The 18978-nt window shown below is 52.9% G+C and overlaps 1 protein-coding gene and 1 long non-coding RNA gene across 10 annotated transcripts in view; one reads left to right on the forward strand and one right to left on the reverse strand.

The window, feature by feature from the left end:
• Positions 1–14188, reverse strand: part of ADAMTSL2 (ADAMTS like 2) — a 27957-nt gene extending 13769 nt beyond the window's left edge. For 4 of the 8 annotated variants that reach the window (XR_005603234.1, XM_039561555.1, XM_039561551.1 and 1 more), the window contains exons 1-11: positions 14153–14188; positions 12477–12588; positions 11480–11622; positions 10831–10906; positions 10344–10446; positions 8599–8744; positions 8373–8496; positions 7322–7402; positions 6004–6179; positions 4736–5078; positions 3663–4044 (exon numbers count right to left, since the gene is read on the reverse strand). Coding sequence is in view for 7 of the 8 variants with exons in the window: in XM_039561555.1 (XP_039417489.1) it covers positions 3663–4044; positions 4736–5078; positions 6004–6179; positions 7322–7402; positions 8373–8496; positions 8599–8744; positions 10344–10446; positions 10831–10906; positions 11480–11622; positions 12477–12587 (1685 nt within the window). In the remaining variant the exon portion in view is untranslated. Of the gene's footprint in view, positions 1–3662; positions 4045–4735; positions 5079–6003; positions 6180–7321; positions 7403–8372; positions 8497–8598; positions 10907–11479; positions 11623–12476; positions 12589–14152 lie in introns of those variants that run through there. The other 4 variants (XM_039561554.1, XM_039561553.1, XM_039561552.1 and 1 more) reach the window with 4 other exon arrangements.
• LOC104688339 lies at positions 12625–18662 on the forward strand. 2 transcript variants are annotated; one of them, XR_002045169.3, is made up of 2 exons: positions 12625–12915; positions 16294–18662. It is a non-coding gene; the product is annotated as an uncharacterized LOC104688339 (long non-coding RNA). The 2 variants fall into 2 exon arrangements; XR_751668.4 differs by lacking the exon at positions 12625–12915 and adding an exon at positions 14570–14850.
• Positions 18663–18978: the final 316 nt, after the last annotated feature.

Below are 18978 nucleotides of genomic sequence, written 5' to 3' on the forward strand. Positions count from 1 at the left end.
AGGAGAAAAATCTTCAAAATAAGCTTTATCCCACATCTGAGGACAGTAAATCTTTCAACAGTGTCCCTTTAATGTATGTGATCCTGAATAAAGAGCTTCTATGCATAACAAGGTCCCAGGGACAAGACCTTTCCAGAGGAATCAGACGTTTGGGCACAGGGCAGCGTCCAGCTCATTTCCAGCAAAGACAGAACTGTCACTTTGTTCTCCTCTAAATGCAGCCCATTGTCCAACAAAACTGGGGGCATTTTCCCTTTTTTTTTAAATTTTATTTTTCCTCTTTATTAGGAGCTAAATAATAAAGTCATGCATTTGCTTCCCTGCCTGAGCTTTTAATCTGCTTCTCAAGCAAGAAACAGCACCAAAAATGAGCACCAGTCCCCGACCCCTAACTGAGGTCTGGGCTGCCCCTTTTCCCAAAACAGTTCCCATAGTAGAGGAATAACCCTGACAAACGCAGGCAAACACCACAGATCAACATCCACAGTCCCTGGCTCCCATTTCTGCATTTTATTTCAGTTTTTATTTCTAAGTAAAGGGGCAAACTCATGGCTCCTGTTGCACGGCTGCACACTGGGATGAAGGCTGGAGGGTGCCTGGATCTGTCCCAGCACACCCCAGAAAGGTTTTTAGCTGCTCCAGGAGAGGAAAAGCATCACAAGAGCCACTCACCCACCCCAGTTTGTTTCCAGAGAGGAAATAGGACACCCCACACTGGTGTAAGGTGCTCCTGGAACTGGGTGCCTCCACCCACACTACAACAGTTCAGTAAGAAATAAACTCCTCCACCTCTAACCAGCACTGTCCCACATGGACAGACTGGCTCCAAAGAGCTGAGCTTCCCTTGCCTGTTCACTGACAGGGAATGAAAATGAACAAAAAGCCACAATCCATCCCAAACTGATCTTGGGAAGGATTTGGGAGGTCTCAAGTCCAAGCTCCTGCCCCCAGAACTAGGCTGATCCCAATAACAAACTGGGCCCACAGGACCTTGGCCTTTCCCAAGGATGGGAATCCCTCACTCTGCCCCACACCAGGACAAGAGATATTCCTTGTGTCCCATCCCTGTTTCCTCCAGCACAGTTCTGGCTGCCCCCTCCAGCTCCCTCCCTCCTGATGGGACAGCTCCAGTCCCCAGAGCTCCAGCCCAGGGCACACCAAACCCCACATTCCACTGTCAGTATGGGCTTTATCCCACCGTGCTGCTGCCAGCAGGAGCGTTAATCCTGACCTCAGGGAGCTGAGCTGGAGCTCCTCATCCCTCCTTCCCACCCAGGAGATACAGGTCAGTGATCAGTGTTACAACAGCAGCTGGGCTTGATAAATAAACTAGAAGTAAATAAAGGCCTGGGGACAACCAGGATGTCCTGACCCATCCCACCCCACCCTCTGGAAGTCAGGTGCAAGTTGTTTTGTTACCTTCTTCTCTTCCTCTCTCTTTTTTTTTGTCTCCAAACAGAGGCACCCCAACTGCCCCCAGTCTGCCTGCGCTGGCTTTTCAGCCCCCCACCAGCAAAGGATGGAGCCAGAAAGGACCTGAGCATCTCTCAGCCTTTTGGCTGGTGCAAAACTAGTTTGGAAATCAATGTTTTGATCTGAAAAGTTTGTGTTTTGTTCCAGAGAGAGCGAGGGGCAAGAAGAGGGGACACTGTAGAACAAAACCAAGGGAAGCATAGGTGGAAAAGGATGTCAGTGCTGGGTGTCATTCCTGAAGGGGTTTAAATCACTGTTATCAATGGATGGGCAGCCAGGGACACTGCAAGGAGCTTTTAGGCATCCAAAAAAGCTGCACTGGAGCCACCAAAAGTATTTTGTGATTGCCCTGTAAGAGCCAAGCTGCTCCAAGGTCTAAAGCTCCCTGTATTCCCAGGAGGTAGGAAAGCACTGCCCCCATTTCACAGCTGCTGGGGTAGAGCTTTGGGGTACAGGGTGGCAGCTGAGGGAGTGTGATGGGGCCTGGGGGAGCCCCAAGGGGCAGGGCAGGGCCTTCGTTGCCCCAGGGTAGGGTAAGGGGAGCTGAAGGCACTGCCCTCTCCATCAGAGGATGGATGAAATGCTTGCTTTGGCAGCTGAAGGCAGCACTCCCAAGCCAAGCCACGAGGAGAGATGATAGATTCACGCCCTTGGCAACGTTTTCATGTTCTTATCATTGAGAAGTTTGTTGATCCATTTGGCTTCATGGCCATTTTCTTTAGCATGAGTGTCTTTAGCATAACATAGTGGCAGTTGTGGGTAAATCCAGCTGACTCTAACCTGAGGGAGCATCTGCTCAGGGCTTTGCATCTCCTCAAGCTCAGCACCTTATCCCATGTTTTACAGATCCAGGAGGAGGCTGACACGGGGCTGGGGTGCCGTGGGTCTGCACAATGGGACCCAAATCCACAGCCTGGCTCTGGGACTTGGATGCTCCCAAGGCCCCGTGTCAGCTCAGGCTGCCCAGAGAGTGCTCTCGTGTGTGGCTGACCATGAAGGAGGACTACTTGGAGACTAATTGGAGGGCTAATTTTTAGGCTAGATGTTAAGAAAAAATTCTTCACTGGAAGACTGATTGGGCATTGGAATTGTCTGCCCAGGGAGGGGGTGGAGTCACTGTCCCTGGATGTGTTTGAAAAAAGCCTGGCTGTGGCCCTCAGTGCCATGGTTTAGGTGATGAGGAGGTGTTGGGTCATAGGTTGGACTTGGTGATCTCAAAGGTCTTTTCCAACCTCGTTCATTCTGTGATTCTGTGATTGCTGCTCTGAGCACTGGCCCCATCTCAGTCCCCATGGGCCCACACTGGGAATGAGCTCCAAGCTGGGAATCGAGGCTGCTCCCCAGAGAGCCCTGGGACATCTCAAAGGGGATAGATACAGGCTTGGGGATCAGCACTATCCCAAGACTTCCTTCCATCCTCCCCCAGAACAAAACCTGCTGCTAAATCTATATTAAGCCTTTCTTTACCTCCCCACTCCCACTCAAACCAGCCATCTAAAGGAGTCCTGAAGTGATGGTCCCAGTATCAGTCACTGAGCTGCTCCTGCAGAGCTTTGGATATTGCTGCCCAAACTGTGACTCCCTGTGCTGCTTCTGCAGCTGCTGAGGCAACAAACCCAGGCAGTTCCTGCAGGACCTACAGTGGAGCTCCCAGTGTCCTGCTCTGCCTCTCCAGCAGCTCCCGGGCAGGGCCATGCCTGGGAGCTGCTGGAAGCATATTCCTGCCATCCCAAGTGAGGAGGATCGTGGGTGGCACTCAACAGGGTGGGTGAAAAGGGGCCAGGACCAACTTCTGCTGCATCAGAACTCGGAGCAAGGGGCTGGGGAATGGGAGCAGGACGTCAAGAGAAGGCAGAAGGAAGAGGATTCTTTATGGCCATGGCTCTGACAAGAAGCTGTGACAGCAGAGAGCAAGGTCTCAGCTGACAAGTATCAGCTTGGACTTCCCAACCGAGGCCCACCAAGGGGGACACTGAGTTTTCCTCTTGCTTAAATGCTCTCATGACTTTCTGCTCCCAAACCTCTGGCCCTTCCTTCCAAATTAACTCCCAACAGAGAGTTTTCACCATCCCACCCCCGACTTACCTCCTGCTTCCAAAGAAATGGAAACAGTGCATGGAGCACAGGGCTATTACGGGTCGAGAACAGCAATAAATTGGATTTACTGTAATTAAAGGCACGTCTCCTACCTTGCTTTGTGGGTTCTGTTCCCTTGAGGGCTGCTCATGGTGACGGTGGCGTTTGAAAACGGTGTCTCTGCAGAAGTGTTGGTGGCTTTGCCGTTGCTCAGCTCCATGTAGGTGCTGTTGACCGAGTAGGTCATGAGGCCATCGGTGTCCTCGTAGTCCACGTAGAGGCTGTCGATGGGTGACCCCACCGAGTTGATCGGGTCTCCCTGGGCAAAGATGCTGTTCATGGTCATGTTGAGCACCAGCTCCTTGGAGTCCGAGGTCTTGTCCAGCAGCTTGTCCGTGATGGCGTTCTCCAGAAGGAATTCCCTGGAGGTGAGCCTGGGCTCCAGGTCTCTGTCGTCATGGTCTGTCTGGTAAGTAGACCTGGTTACGTTTGAATCTAGATTGGAGCCAACAGGGGGGAAACCACAGTGACAACCACAAAATGCATCGAGGCTGGGAGGGAAAAGCAGCCCGGAGCAGCGGGGACACGCCGGAGCCTGAGCAGCCACACGGGGGGCAAGAGGCAGGGATTGGCTTCTGGGGAGGGGGAATCTCATGGGGTTCTCAAGGGTGTGCAGCTTTGGGAGGGCTTATCCCGCTATGGTGTGGCCAGAGGGGAGCTCAGCACCCGCCAGCACTGCCCAAAGCAATAGCAGAGGTGAAAGGAAGGTGTCCTCCTCGCCCCACAGCCCATGCAGCCATGCTGGGAAAGCACTCCAGGCACTTTGGGGGTGGGGTGCCCAAGGGACTCGAATGGGAAGGAGTTGCTGGGGGCTTTGGAGGAGTGGGAGGTGATGGGAGATGTTGTGACAGGGAGTTTTGTGCACCCAGGGCTCCCTCCTGTCCTTGGCATGAGGCAAAGCACAGCAGGGCACCAGCGGGGAGATCTCACCCGGTGTCCACCCCCCGCACGCCCCCACCAGAAACCAGAATCTGAAGGGCAAAGAGGATTTGTGAGCAGAGATGTTTTAAAGAACTTTCCGAGGTTTCCAAAACACAAACCAGCAGAACCACCAGAGGTAGAAACAGAGCGTTTCTCAACAAGAGCTCTGAGAAGCAGAACAGTGAGGCCCAAGTCTCCTCCTTACCTTGGGGTTGTTTGCCCTTCAGTTTTGGCTCACAGTCAATTGTTTCTGCTCTTTCATAGACCTCATTGGTTTCCTGACCTTTGCTCAAGTTTAAATCTTCCTCCGTGTCCTGCCTTCCAAACACCTGGTTCTCCAAGTCTATCCTTTCCCTGGAGATTTTCCCAAAATAGGTTGCATTGTGCTGGATAAAGCCTAATGGCACGTCTCCATCGAACTCCCGGCTCTCTTCGCTCTCCGACTCGGAGAAGGTGTAGTAGATGGGCTGCAGATTTTTTGAGTGTGGCTTCCTCAGGAGAGTGTATTCAAACGTGATGGATGGGTTCTTGCCATTTTGATTCCAGACCTAGCAAAGAAATGAAGCTCTTAGCAGGTGCAGGGAATTTGTGGCACGCAAGGCACAGGATTCATCTTGGACCTGACAGTTGGGGAGCATCTATTTTGCTATTTCCAGTCTGTTTTCCTTCACAGTGCCAACTTCTTCCTGCTGGAGCCCAGCACCATTTTCCAAGGGTTGTTTGGCGGTGCTGCAGTGGGGATTAACCCCAGCTCAGGAGCCACAGGTCACACTTCGTCCTCGGCCACTGAGTGACCAGAGGCTTGGGGGAGCGACTTCACAAGTCCCTGACTATCACGTGCAAAGCCACTTCTTGTGGCTTTATGAGGAGCACACCCTCCCCTGCAGCTCCTACATCCCACTGGAGCTGGGGACTCCCAGCTGAGACAACCTCATAGTGGTCTAAAGCTTTTTAAGCACCCAAGCAACCATCCTTTCCCCTTCCAGAAGAGCCTGGGGCTAACATGGAAGATGTTGGGAGCTGGGCTCTGGCTGGCTGCCCAGAAGAAAATTAAGGGCCTTTTCTCCAGATACCTGGTTTTGTGTGGTTTGCTTTCAAGAAAGAATTGGGGTTAAAGTTTTATGCACTTGTCTAAGCTCTCTGGCCCAGTTTCTTATTTTTGCTTTTCCTGCCAGGTAACTTGGATAAAAATGCCAAGGAGTAGGAGAGAAATCCCCTCACAGTGCCTGAGGCATCTTCTCCCTGCAGAGAGGAGTTACCAAGCCCACGTTCAACCACTCAGAGCCCTGCCTAAATCCAAGAGCACTGACACAAGTAAAATAGGGTTGGGTGAGGAACTGGGAAGAGTCACTCCCCTCCTCATGTGAAACCATGGCAGGATTCTGCTCCCAAGCTCACCCCTTACTCGATCCGAGGTGGATTTTCTCTTTCCCATCACCCCCAGGCTTGGGAACATGAGAAGTCAAAGCTCACCATTATGTTCAGCCCTTGGTTCGTGGGTCCCTGGGCAACAATGTACTCGATCCCGGTCTCGTACACATCCATGGGCCGGCGGTACTTGAACACCGTGCCTGCAATGTTGAAGTTCTTTGGACTGTCAACTTTATAGTTCCCGTTGAAGAAATAGTACCCGGCTTCATCAGCCACAGCTTCAAAGAAGAGAGAACAGTCAGTGCCGTCACGTGCAGGAGCAAAGCTCTGGATGCTGCCCCTGGTTCGTTCAGGGGGTAAAATCAGAGTGTCACAGGAATAAAACAAGGGATTCTCCTACGTGACAATGTGCTGGTCACCTGTTTGCAGCACGTACCATGTGAGGACGTGCCCAGAGTTCTGGGCCGCGAGTCCCTCCACACTGCAAACTCCTGGGTATGGGGCTCACACTCGCCCCTGGCTCCTGTCACCCTTTGGGCACCAGCCCAGCATGGACATTGAACAGTCCCAGCTCTGCAGAGAGCCAAGGGCAGGAGCTGCCTCCTTGGGAGCTGATGCCCCCTGAGCCAGCAGTGGCCCAAGACAGGTCGCCCCAAGCTAGGCCGGGAACTGTTCATCACATCAAGCCTTTTTCTTTCATAGAATCATCCTAGAATGGTTTGCAATGGAAGGGACCTTAGAGCTCCTCTCATTCCTGCCATGGGCAGGGAAACCTTCCACTGGACCAGGCTGCTCAAAACCCCATCCAAACCAGCCTTGAACACTTCCAGTGATGGGGCAGCCACCTTTCAGAGGCCACAAGCCTCTGAGGCAGCAAACGTGCTTCTCTTTGGCAAGTCTGGATTTTTCCACACTGCCCCTGAGCAGCTCTGTCACCTCCCCTGTGAGATGGGTGGTGTGGTCACCAACACTTCAGCGAGGCCACACATAGCTCACATCCCCTTGGTGCTGTTGTCATTGCACATTCCCCAAGTGAGGGAAAGCCAAGGGGATCACGAGAGAGGTGAAGTCACTTGGCCATCTGTGATCCAGCACCAGGGCGTCTGTCACACCCCACTGAAATCCCAACAATATTCACCAACATTTTCTGCATTAAAGCAATCAAAATGTTGACAAAAACAGCCCAGGTGCTCAGACTGCAGAGAGGAGCAACACCCTGGCTTGGACAACACAGTTGGATTTACATTGCCTACGGATTTAGCTCATGTCTGCAACAAATGGACTCGATGATCCTTGTGGGTCCCTTCCAACTCAGGATATTCTGTGATTCTATGACAAAACTACATCCAGCTCCGCATTGGAAAAAGCATTAACCAGCATAGGCATGCATCCTAGGGAAGTACCAAGAGGTTATACACACCCAGAACATCTGCAGACTTTTTCCGTTCCACTATCTGGATATCCCTCGCTCCGGCGGGAATGTGCGTTACCAGGGAATAGCCTACGGGAAACTACGGATTAATGAAAGGATCTTTGGAACCAGCGATCTGAGCGAAGCACTGCTCAGGCAGAGCTGCAATCTATCAAACACGCTGGCCTGGACCCACACTTTTAATGAGCTATGGATTAAAAAACCCCAACCCTTCGTGTTTTGGTCTGCAAACAGGAGCTTATCGGTGATAGAAGAGAAAAATGTGTGAATTGTGTCCTGGTTTACGGAGGGAAAACACATCCACGGGGGGAAAGGATTCAATCCTTACATGCACGAATATCCTGTTTATCTAAATTGGTGTAAGAGAATACATCTGCAGATGGTTTTATTAGCTAGAGAAGCTGCTCTGTGGTTCAGTATTGATCCCTGCGTTAGCCAGCGTTCCCATAACCCCAGCAGGAGCTGACAGCTGGTTCCTCCTCTGACTCCCCTTTGCTTAGCACCAGGCAAGAGATGGGACAGGACAAGCCCTCCCACAGCACTGAAGCTCCTGCAGTTTGCTCCATCTCAGAGAGCATTAATCATAATTCCTGAATTAGATTGTTATATTTAGGACATGTAGGTTCTGCTGCTTTACATCACACCAATTTTTGAAATCCTGGTCTTGCAAGATATTGTTGCTTCCTGTTATTACAAATAGTTTATTTCTAGTTTTACTGGGTCATGAGTGTCCTGGTTTTGGCTAAATGACTAAAAAAGACTAAAATAGATACCAGCCTCTTGCATAACCCTTTTGCACCACTCATCATCAGAGACCTCTGGTTTCTGACAAGCACCACGCAGATTTCCTGTTTTGGTTTTTTTTTTTTTAAAAGAAGGTTTTCTCTGCCCAGATTCACAAGTGGCATTAACACACATAGAACACGTGGGAAAAACTGAAGCTGGGCAGCTGGTAAGAGCTGAAAGCAATTTACCAAAAAAAAGAGTCCATTTTAAACCCAACCCTCTCAACTAAAGCCCTTGGTCCCCAAAGCCTTACCAAGATGAGAATTTCCTTTCCGGTAACTGCCGGTTACGTGGGTGCAGCTGCTCCCATCTCCTTGGCAAACTCCACATTTATCCAAGGTGTGGGTGGAAAAGAGAATGCCATCGCAGCCAATGGGCTAAAAAATGCACAGACAGAGCACTGAGGGTCAGGCAAACGTCGCACCCACTGCGATTCTCTGAATGCTACTAACAATATTTTTGCTATAATGTTTAACAACCTCACATTTTCCAGACACGCAAACCCCTCGGAAATCTGTGTATTTGCAGGATGTTCCATCCCTGGCCTGAACCATTAACTGTCTCTGGCCATCCACAGTGGTGCAATGAAGGTCACAGGGCTTGCTAGAAATGTGAACATAGTCATCTAAGGGGAAAGGATATAAAGAGAGATTCAAAAACAGCAGAAACACCACAACTTTCATCCTACCCAAACCAGTGAATCTCTGCCAAGCTAAACAACAACAGCACCAGCACAACTGCAGAGCAGTGAGAGTTCAGAAGTTGCCATCTCTTGTGTTTCAGGCTAGATGGGAGATGGCACTTGGACAGTGTGACAGCCTTTGCACAGCCTGGCAGGAAGAGATGCCCCAGGGATGCCAGGGGCATCACCAGCACCAGCCCAGGGCAGGCACTGAGGCAGCAGCCCTGCTTTGTGCAAGGACTTGCAGTGTGATATATGTACCCCACACAGCAACATGCATGTTCACAGAGCAACGGGAGTTAAATTAACAGATGCGTTGTTGGAAATCCTGGTGTAAGACTACGTTCAAAACCATAGCAACTTAGAGCCTTTTATAATCTCTAACTCTTCCATAAACATTCACCCGAGATGGACTTAATTCACCCTTTGCTTTCTGCAGACAACAGCTGGCTGGCAGCACCCACCAGCACAGTAATCCCACATCTTATAATATCCACAGGAAGCAAATGACAAATGCATATTTGCATCAGGAACCCAATGCCATGTGTTTGTCTCCACCAACTCCTGAGCAACCAGAGACCCCCCTGGCCTGCACGCCCAAGCAAGGCAGCATCAGTGTCAAAACATTCTGCTGCAAATCCCCCAGGAGCCACATGAACGCCTGCTCAAACACAAAACAATTCCCTGCAACATCTCTGGTGAGTCAGCTTGAACAGCAAATGTGCTTAAGGAAATTGTCACCTTCAAGGGACAAAAGCCACCAAGGAGAAATAGCTCATGGACCAAGTTCTACCTTGTTGTCCCTGCCAAGGCTGGTGAGCCAGGGGCTTGGTGCACAGGGAAAATGATTTGATGAAGATAATCGTTCCTAGGTGTGTACAGAAACCCCTAAAATACAGTTGCAGTAGATCCCACCTCTATTCTTAGGCACCCGAATGTGAATCTGAAGAGCCAGAGCTCAGGAGCCTGCCCAGGAAAAGGATCCTGGCTTCCCAGTAACTCTAAAGCTTGGCCTGGTTTGTGTTTAATGCTTGATTTTGATGGGAGTTCAGTGCCTGAAAGTTCAATAAAATCTCAGTCTTTGAGTCCCAAGTTGTTTCTGCAGTTCTTGCTCACCCCAGATGACCAAAGTGACTGACTGCATCTCGGTGACATTTGACAGAGCACACAGAGGGCGTGGGAGAGACAAAAGTCACTGAAAACAGCACAGCCAGCAAAGGCCCCAGCTCAAAGGACACTTGTCTGGGTGAGCCCGACTGTCCCTGCCAGCACAGCCCATCACCCCTGCTCTCACATCCTCCTGCAGCCTCTGGTCCCTGGGAGCTGTGACCAACACAGGCTACAGACATGAACTCATGTTGTTATTTAATTTTCAAGCTACCCCGCAGGTTCAACGAGCCTTTGAACTCGGGAGACAGCTGATTGTGCCTCCAAAACACCACTTTAAAACAGCAGAGGAGGAGCCTTCCTGCAGGCTGTAGCATCATAACTATCAAAATATTTGGCTGAGCATTATGAAACACACAAAGAATGTCTTGTTACCAGGATATAAAGGTTTCCATTGATACGTTCTGCCATTATACACATGGGAGTTAAATGATGAACACTGCTCCTCTCGAAAGCTCCTTCCGTTCACAGGGCACTCCTAGAATGGGATACATTAACATCCTGACGGAAACAAAGTGCGGGAAAGGTTTCTGGCACATCACCACCAGCTGCAAGGAGTGTTTCCATCACCTTCCCCAGCCAGGGCCACATCCTCCTCCTCCTCCTCTTCCTCCCCCCACTGCAGGAACCCCCTGGGAAATGTTGCCAGAGCCACTCTCTGGTTTTATGGCCCCCAGCACAGGCAAAAGGCTCAAAGCCCAGACACTGCTGATGGGCATCAAAGAAGGGAACTCCCAGCTGCTTGGAGGGGCAACAGGATGACAGCTACAGGACAAGGGGTGCTCCCTCTCCAAGGGACCCAGAAATGCCATACATGACTTTCCACACCAGGTGTTCCCAACAAGACAAAGGATATCCTTACTTGGACTTTGCAGAGCTGGTATCTTTTGGATGTTCCAGTGCAAGTTTTATTAGCCAGCCCACTCACTGACTTCCTTCTGAATAAAGACATGATGGTTAGACAGGGGGCAGAAATCATTTCCCCTTGTTTAAATAGATTTATCTCTGCCTCAGTAAGGTCAGTGTCCACACAGCAGATGCACAGAGAGATCTATCAGACTCCCTGGAGTTGGCAGCAAAGGCCTCTGTGGCTTTGTTCCCTGCATCATCAACTATTCCAGGAGGTATCATGGGATGAGGGCCTGGGCACAAGGTTTACAAAGTGGCTTTTGGCAACTGCAGTGCCCAGAGAGGGCAGAGCCAGGCACAAAGCAGATGGAATCACCAACCAGCCCTGCACCAGGGGGTCCTCACTGCTGTGCCCCAAAGCCTTGAGAACGGCCTCAGTCTGTGTCTGCTGCCTCTCTGCACTAATCCGTGCTGGAGAAACTGCAGGGCCAGCACAGGAATTCCTCAGCTGGTTTCTCCTGGCAGGGATGCCCAAAGCTCAGGGAATCACCTCCTGCCCAAGCAGGCTTTGCCACACACCTTTCCATCAGTGCTTCTCTCTGAGTGATGACCTTTGGGTCAGCCAGCTGCAGACCCCCCTCCCCAGCCCGTGGGTGCTGTACCTCTGCCTCAGGCAGTGCCTCTCCTGGGATTTGACACCTCCCCCACAGGTCCTGGTGCACGCTGTCCACTTGGTCCACTCTCCCCACCAGTAAGCAGTGACATCTGACCCCTCCTCCAGGCTGTTGGACGTCTGTGTCAGGTCCTGCTCGGAGCACGGGGGAGGAAAGAGGAGCAGGAGTCACATCCAAACCTCAGAGCCTGTGGTGGGACACTGAGGGCACTCCCCCCTCCCGGCCTGCCCCACTCGACCCGGGCATTGCCTTCTCCAGCTGAGGTCAAGCCTGAGGTTTCCATCCCTGCATTCTTGCAATTGTGTTTTCATTACAAAATTGGAATGAAGTGGCAATATTTGGGATTCCTCAGGAAAGGAAATTCTCATTGTTTCGCTCAGTTGGCAAAACTGAGTTCCCAAACAACCCTAAACTCTCTGAGACTTTTGGTGCTCTCTGAGTTTTGCTCCACAGAGAATTCAGGGAGCTGGAGAGACAGCTGCAGCTGAAAGCTCCACTGGGAGCTTCAGCAAACCCTTGCAAAACCCCTCTGCAGCAGGAGAGCCCGTCAGTGGGTGCCAGGGGATGCCAGCAGGCTGGAGGAGCCCGTGTGCTCTCTTTGCAAGCACAGGTTTGTCACTTCAGGAGGGTCCCTGACACCCCCACCTCCCACCCCATATTGTGACCATGCATCAGAGGGCAAAGGAACTGCAGATGTTGCATGCAAAGCAAATGAAAGCTCCGGGCACTGCAGGGAGTGAGGAGTGACGCTCACCCAAGAGCAGGGCATGGCTTTCAGAGTCCTTGAAATGCTCTGTGAGTGCTCTGAGCCATGGACAGTACAACTTAGCTTAAACCCAGACTAAAGAGTTAAGGCAAATCGTAAGCCCTCACAATTTTTGGAGACCTTGTGCATGCACTGAGCAGCTCTGCAAGCCCAGGGGGTTCCCACCCCAGATGCCAGAGCATTTTAAAGCCCAGAGACCCCCTGAAACGATACCATTACCTGAGCTATGACAAAGACAACGTTGCCCACAAGAAGAAGGGCCAGGGCGCCTTTCAGCTGCAACTGAGCACTGAGGGAGATGCTGCTCCACCTCCACTTGGGTATCTTCATCCTAGAAAGCAACCAAACACTGCACTGAGCACAACTCCCACCCAGCCCCATGACCAGCAGCAGGGGCTGCTTTGCCTGGGTTCCACAGCTCCTGCCTGCTCCAGCATTCCCAAAGGGACAGCTCGGTGACACCGACCACCAGTGACTGCAGGGGCTTGAGCCTGGAGTTTTATTTAATTAATAGAAGCATCAACATGGTACAAGTTCACCTCCCAGCTCAGTTTTGATCTGTCAAACCACAACTTTGCACTGGTTTGCAGTGGCTGCACCTGACACCGCTCCAAGCCTGTCTTGGAAGAGAGCCTGGCTCACACCGAAGCGCTGCACAGTGAGTAACCAGAAGTGTTCCTGGATCTATAAAAGCAGTGCATTTAAATATCCCCATTTACAGGACCGCTCTTGGAAGAATGACATGAAAGGCTTCAAAAACAAAAAAATGCAATTAACAGCTGTTATTTCTCCTTTTTTCATTTATTCCACTCCAATTCCCCCCGGTTCCCAGGGGAGAAGAATTTTCTTATAGAAAAGACACAACCCACAATTAAAGAGCAGAAATTAGGTATCCCAAGTGTCAGCCTTTCATCTCTTTCTCCATCTGCCTCATGAAAGAGAGTAACCCAGAATGGCATTTTCTTAAATAAAACCCAGCTCAAAACCACAATACGTTTTATTGTGAACCTCCCTGCAAGAGCCAGAAAGGAGCAGGTTTCAGGAAATCATGCTTCCAGGCAATCAAAGCAGCCCATGTCCGTAAGAAAAAGGAAGAAAAAATATCCTCCCCTAAGCTAATTTCCCTTGAAAAGCAGCTAGACAGTATCTTCGGGAAGCAGGGGGGTGGGAGAGGTGCTGCTCCTGGGGAGAAAGGGCAGGACTGCAGACCTGCAATATAAAGAGCTTCTTTCCTACCCGATTTTTTTGGGCTTTTTTGGTTGTTTTTTTTTTTTTTTTCCTCACTGCAAAGGTTTTTGTAGCGGTTTTGAAATCACAGAATTGCCGGCAATACCAACCCTGCTTTGCTGCCTGGCTTAGAAAAATTACCAGAAGGCTTCCAGGTCCCCAAATCCGCTCTGTAATCGCCCTGGGGGAGAGGTCCAGCATGCTAAAGAGACTTTCCAAGAGGCAGATCCATTGATTAATGGGAGCCCGGAGCGCTTGGCCGGGGATCCCGCGGACAGGTGGCTGAGCCTTGCCTTACACTTGGTTCTCATTAAGGCTCCCAGACACTCCTGACTCGAAGCCAGTACCAGAGCGCGCTCGGAGTTTATCCTACAGGCGCTCGGGGCTGCGTGGTTAAATGTAGGAGGAAAATTGAGGGAGGGGGCAGGGATGTCGCCGAGCAGCATCGCGGAGCCGGTACCGGGGCAGCCCCGCACGGGCGGCGGGAGGGCGATGCGGGGCGGGGATGCGGAGCCGGGATGCGGAGCCGGGATGCGGAGCTCCATCGCCGCGGGGCGGGCAGCGGGGAAGGGTCCGGCGGGATGAGACCCCCGCGGGGCCGGGATGGGACGGACAGGACGGGACAGGGTGAGACAGGACGGGACAGGACAGGACGGGACGGGCCGTACCTGACGGCGGCGGGGCCGGGCAGGACGATGCTCCGGGGCCGGGCGGGAGCGGCGGCGGCGCGGAGCGGAGCAGCGGCGGCCCCAGACGCTCCCTCCCTCCTTCTCCCTCTCCGACTTCAAAGGGCAGCCAAAAGCGCCGGGGCTTCCAGCGAGGAGGAGCCGCCGCAGTGGCTCCCCCCAGCCCGCGCCGGCCGCTCTTATAGCGGCGACGGGGGGGAGGCAGGGGGGAGAGCGGGCGGAATTCACACCTCTCGGCCCGGGATGCCCCCACCCCGGTTAACCCCTCGCCTCCCCCGGCGCCGGCCCGCGGCCGCCAGCCGGTTTCCTGAGGCGAGACCGGGGGGGCACAGGCGGGGGGAGCCCGCACCGCACGCATGCGTTCGCGCTGGTCCACGCAGCGCCGGGCCCCCCCGGGCACCTTCGGGAGGATGCTGCGCTCCCCCGGCCCGGGGACCCTCGGGAGGATGCTCCGCTTATCCCCCGGGGAGGATGCTCCGCTTTCCCCCCTGCCCGGGCACCCTCCGGAGGATGCTGCGCTCCCTTCCCCGGGAGGCGCGGGAGGATGCTGCACTTCCCTACCCCGGTAGTCCCCGGAGGATGCTGCTCTCCCCTCCCCAGGACCCCCAGGAGGATCTCGCACTTCTCCAGCCCCGGCACCCCTGGAGGATGCTGCGCTCCCCTCCTCGGACGGCAGAACGGTACCGGCTGCCCGCTCCCCTCCTCCCACCCCATCACCGCAGGCCACCAAAAAGCTCCCGGTACCTCCATGGGCAGTGTGCAGCCACATCCTGCCTCTGGGATGGCCGGGGGAATGGCTGGATATGGTCTGCCAGGCTTTGAATTTCACTTCCTGCTGAAAAATGAACCAAATCCTCAGGGTCCTGTGCTTTTGGTGCTGTTTGCTAAAGCTCGCTGCCAGTCTTGCTGCTTGAAACAGTTTTCTGCCACGCAGAAAATGGGGTCAGAAAATCGGTTTGGGGCACGTCAAGAGCCATTTTGGATGGAGACAAACCCCCCGGCTCAGCACAGCCGAGCACAGGTTGTGTCTGACCCATGTTTGTGTGTCAGGGAGAAAAGCCTGTGGGAGAAGAAGGCCACAGCTACAGTGTGTGCAACCTATATTTGATATATGATATATGAGTCTGTTCTCTGAGGTCTGTACATGTCAAATGTGGTGACACACATTCCTGTGCACACCCCAGCAGCTCTGAGCTGCCCACCTGAACCATTCCTCCGTCCCACCAGAGATGCTTCAGCCCCAGCCTTTCCTCCTTCCCTCCCAGACCTGCCCTGCTCAGGGCAAAACCAGTGCTCCCAGCGGGGCACTGCACTCAAGGCCATCACTGCAGGTTGTCCCACTGCCTGCTCCTGGCCTTTGGTGAAAACATTCAGCCCTGTCACAGTTTGCCATAGGCCAGGAGCACCCATCTGCAGGGCCCTGAGGTGACTGTCCCCCCACCATGGGGCACAGTGTCCCTCACAGCTCCCAGCACCCTGCAGAAACCACGGCGTTGTGAATTTGGACCCAGTCCTCGCAGGGATGTCTGTGTGACAGAGAATCCGTCCCAAAAAATTTACATGGGAAATGAAGTCTCCTTTTCTGTTTGGCTAAATGTCTGCCAGCCTGTTCTAATTTACCCAGCCAGGTTGATTTGCAACTTTCAATTTTCCATCGGTTGGCTGTGACCAGGACACTGGGAAAATTTAGCACTTGAGTTCACCCAGCTCCTGCATTTCAAAATATCCCAGCCCGAGACATGCAGGAGAAAACCCTTTCCGTTTTGGAACAACCAGGAGGGAAAAGTCTGAACACGAGAGGTTTTAAAAGCATCGAATTATTTCACATTGAAAACGCCAGAGCAGCCTGGGTCCCTGCGAGCCCCGGCATCCCCCCAGCCCTGGGGCTGGGCAGGAGGTGGCACCCCAGGAGATCCCATCCCTGGGTGACCCCGCACCCCGTCCTGCTGCAGGGATGCCCCAGGCTGGAGGAGGAATGCCAGAGGGTGGGAATGCTGATCCTGAGGCAAGGGCTGGGGGAGCCGGCAGCAGGCGAGACACATTCAGTCTGTACTTCACCAAAAGTTCATCAAAGCCAAAGGATTTTTTTTTTAATATACTTTTTTTTTTTTTCTATGAAACAGTTGAGATGACTCAGCGGTTTCTGACGCAATCCCCGTTTCATCGGAAAATTCCTAACCAGCTCCTAGTGGCAACTGATTGCTCCCATAAATCACAGTGTTATCCCTGGCCGCGGCAGCGCAGCTTACGCAGCCCCGGCCCGGCCCCGTGAAATCAGCAGGAGCGATGCCATCGCCTCGATGAGAGCAGAACCAGCCCCGAAAACAAGCTTCAGCAGAGAGCAGACCCGAAACACGAGTTCCACATCAGCCAAACCCCGCAGCTTCAACTCCTGCTCCCCCAAAATCCCCAGGGACAGCGCTGTCCCCAAAGCCCCGGGGCCGTGGGTGCCGCTGCCGGCAGGTACAGCATTAATCACGGCTGGCCAGGCTCAGACAACAGCGGGTTTTATCTCCCGGTTTTTGGCAGGAGCGTTCGAAATGATTTGCAGATGTTATTTACTGCTTTTGGGCTCGCAGTAAATTGAGACAAGATGCACCTGCATGGACAGCGAGAGGCTTTCCCACCCGGGACGGTCACTGAGGGCTCGTGTTGGACTTTCCCAGGGAAATTTAGGATTTGGATGAGAGTCCCTTATGCAGCTCTGCTCCCTGCATCCTGCACTTCAGTGGATTCGGTGGATTGCACTTCAACCCGGGTGCTGGGCATTCACCTCCAGCACTGCCCCAGGACACGGTGGGCTCTTACTCTGACAGCCACCCCGAGGGACACAGAGCAGCCCTGCCCCAGGCAGCTGCCAGGCTTTTCCATCCCAAACCGGTGCCGTGCAGAATTCAGAGTGCAAAAAAAAAACCAGCGACAGACACTCCAAAATAACCTTCTCCAGTCGGGGGAGCGTTGCCGGCGACTGGCTGCTGGTTTGGCCAGAGAAGTGCCTGTGGAGGAAAGGAGTTTCCTTGGCTGAAAGTTCAACAAAGCGCTGGGCCGGGCACTGGTGCTGCTGGTGGGAGCCAGGGATGCTCAGCTGAGCGGAGAAACTCGGGGTTCTGCAGGATCAGGACTGATGGAGGCCTGGGGGATCCCTTTGCTGGGGCAGTTTCACCGTGGCAGAGGGATCTCCCTCCTTGGCCCAGAGCAGAGAGTGACAGCAAGCTCTGATCCAGGCAGGACACGCTGACCTCCTCCCTGTGCTCCCCATGGCAGGACACTTTCTCATCCTGACCCAAGCATGAGCCCTTGGACCCGCTGGAGCTGCCACCCAGCACCCCTGAGCCCCTGGAATAAGCTCTCCATGAACTCCGTACCACAGGACCTGCTCTTGGTGAGCCAGAGTCATGGATATGGAGTTCCAGCACCACTTCCCAGCCCTTTCCTGGCTCAGCCCTTGTGCTGGCACAGCAGATGGGATGGCTCTGCTGTAGCCAGGCCCCCCAAAACGCCTGCCCAGGTCCAGGAGCGTGAGCGTGGTCAGGAGTCTGTTGGCCCAGGACGCCCCAGCAGCTCCATCTTCCCTCAGAGATGAGACAACTGATTGGTTTTCTTCCTTTTTAAGCCCGACTGCCAAAGTGATGCATTTGTTTGACACCTCTGCACCGCTACACCAGTTATTTCCAGGCCAGACTGCGGTGGCATGGGCAGATTTAAGCCATCCATGGAGTGTGTGAGGTCCCTGCTCAACCACAACTTTTCCAAGGGGATCAAAGCCCCCAAAACCCCCTGGCAGCCAAGAGCTGCAGCTGTGGCCCACCACTGGGTAACTAAAACAAGCAAGAGGAGACCAAAAGATTTAGGTCAGCTTCTAAAGAAAGGTTCTTTAGAGGCAGCAGCAGTGTTCCTCAGAGCTGGCCCCTTGCAGAGTGACCTGCGGCGCAGTGTTGGGCAAGGCAGCTCATCCCTGCGTGTCCCCACGCACTGGGGACGGGGCTGATTTATGTCGTGTTAGCGTGAGGGTTTCATCCGAGGAGATTTGCAAAATGTTGAGTCAAACTGAACCAGCCAAAGCCACCGAGCTGCTCTCGCCATCAGATTCGTGTGAAAAAGACCTCTGGGCAGTTTGAGAGCCACAAGCGACCGCAGGGACCCCAGGTACGGTCACGCTGTAGAGTTTCAAGGGCTTTTAAGAGCCTCTTTTTTCTGCTCAGACTTTAATTTTACCTGTTCCCCAAAGGTTACACATTCCTGCAAGAACCTGGAGGAGCTTCCAGGCCAGTCAGGCTCGGTTCGAATTTTTAGCTATGCAGAGATTGAAGAAAAAGAAGTACAAAGGCTTTTCTTTGAATGGAATGAGTCTGACATGGAGGTTGAGCTGTATTGTGCTGAGGGCCATCAGCTATGCAGCCCTGCCAACCACAGGCATTCAAAATCCGTGAGTCAGACTCCCCAAAAACCCTAAGACTGGTTTCATTCCCTTTTTGGATTCTGAGCCTTGAAGCATCACAACTTCAAGCGTTTCTCTGCAGAAAATGACATTTTTTGGACCAACGGGGTGAGAGCTGAGACCCTCAACGTCGTTACTGGGCTCCAGGAGTTATGACTGTAAAAAAAAAACCCATTAAACACCATGAAATGAGCAATAAACCCCTGCACTGCCTCCATGAATTTGGCAGTGGGGGGCCACGCTGGGACACCCCAAAGATAGGAGCGATGGAAAACTGGTGGCAAGAAATCAGAAGTCTTTATCATTAGTGGTGACATGCTTGTCACAGGCTGTGACAGGGCTGAGAGGAAAGGGAAGAGTGAAAAAACCC

This window comes from Corvus cornix, chromosome 17 (genome assembly GCF_000738735.6).
Source record: "Corvus cornix cornix isolate S_Up_H32 chromosome 17, ASM73873v5, whole genome shotgun sequence".
Taxonomy (NCBI): Eukaryota; Metazoa; Chordata; class Aves; order Passeriformes; family Corvidae; genus Corvus; species Corvus cornix.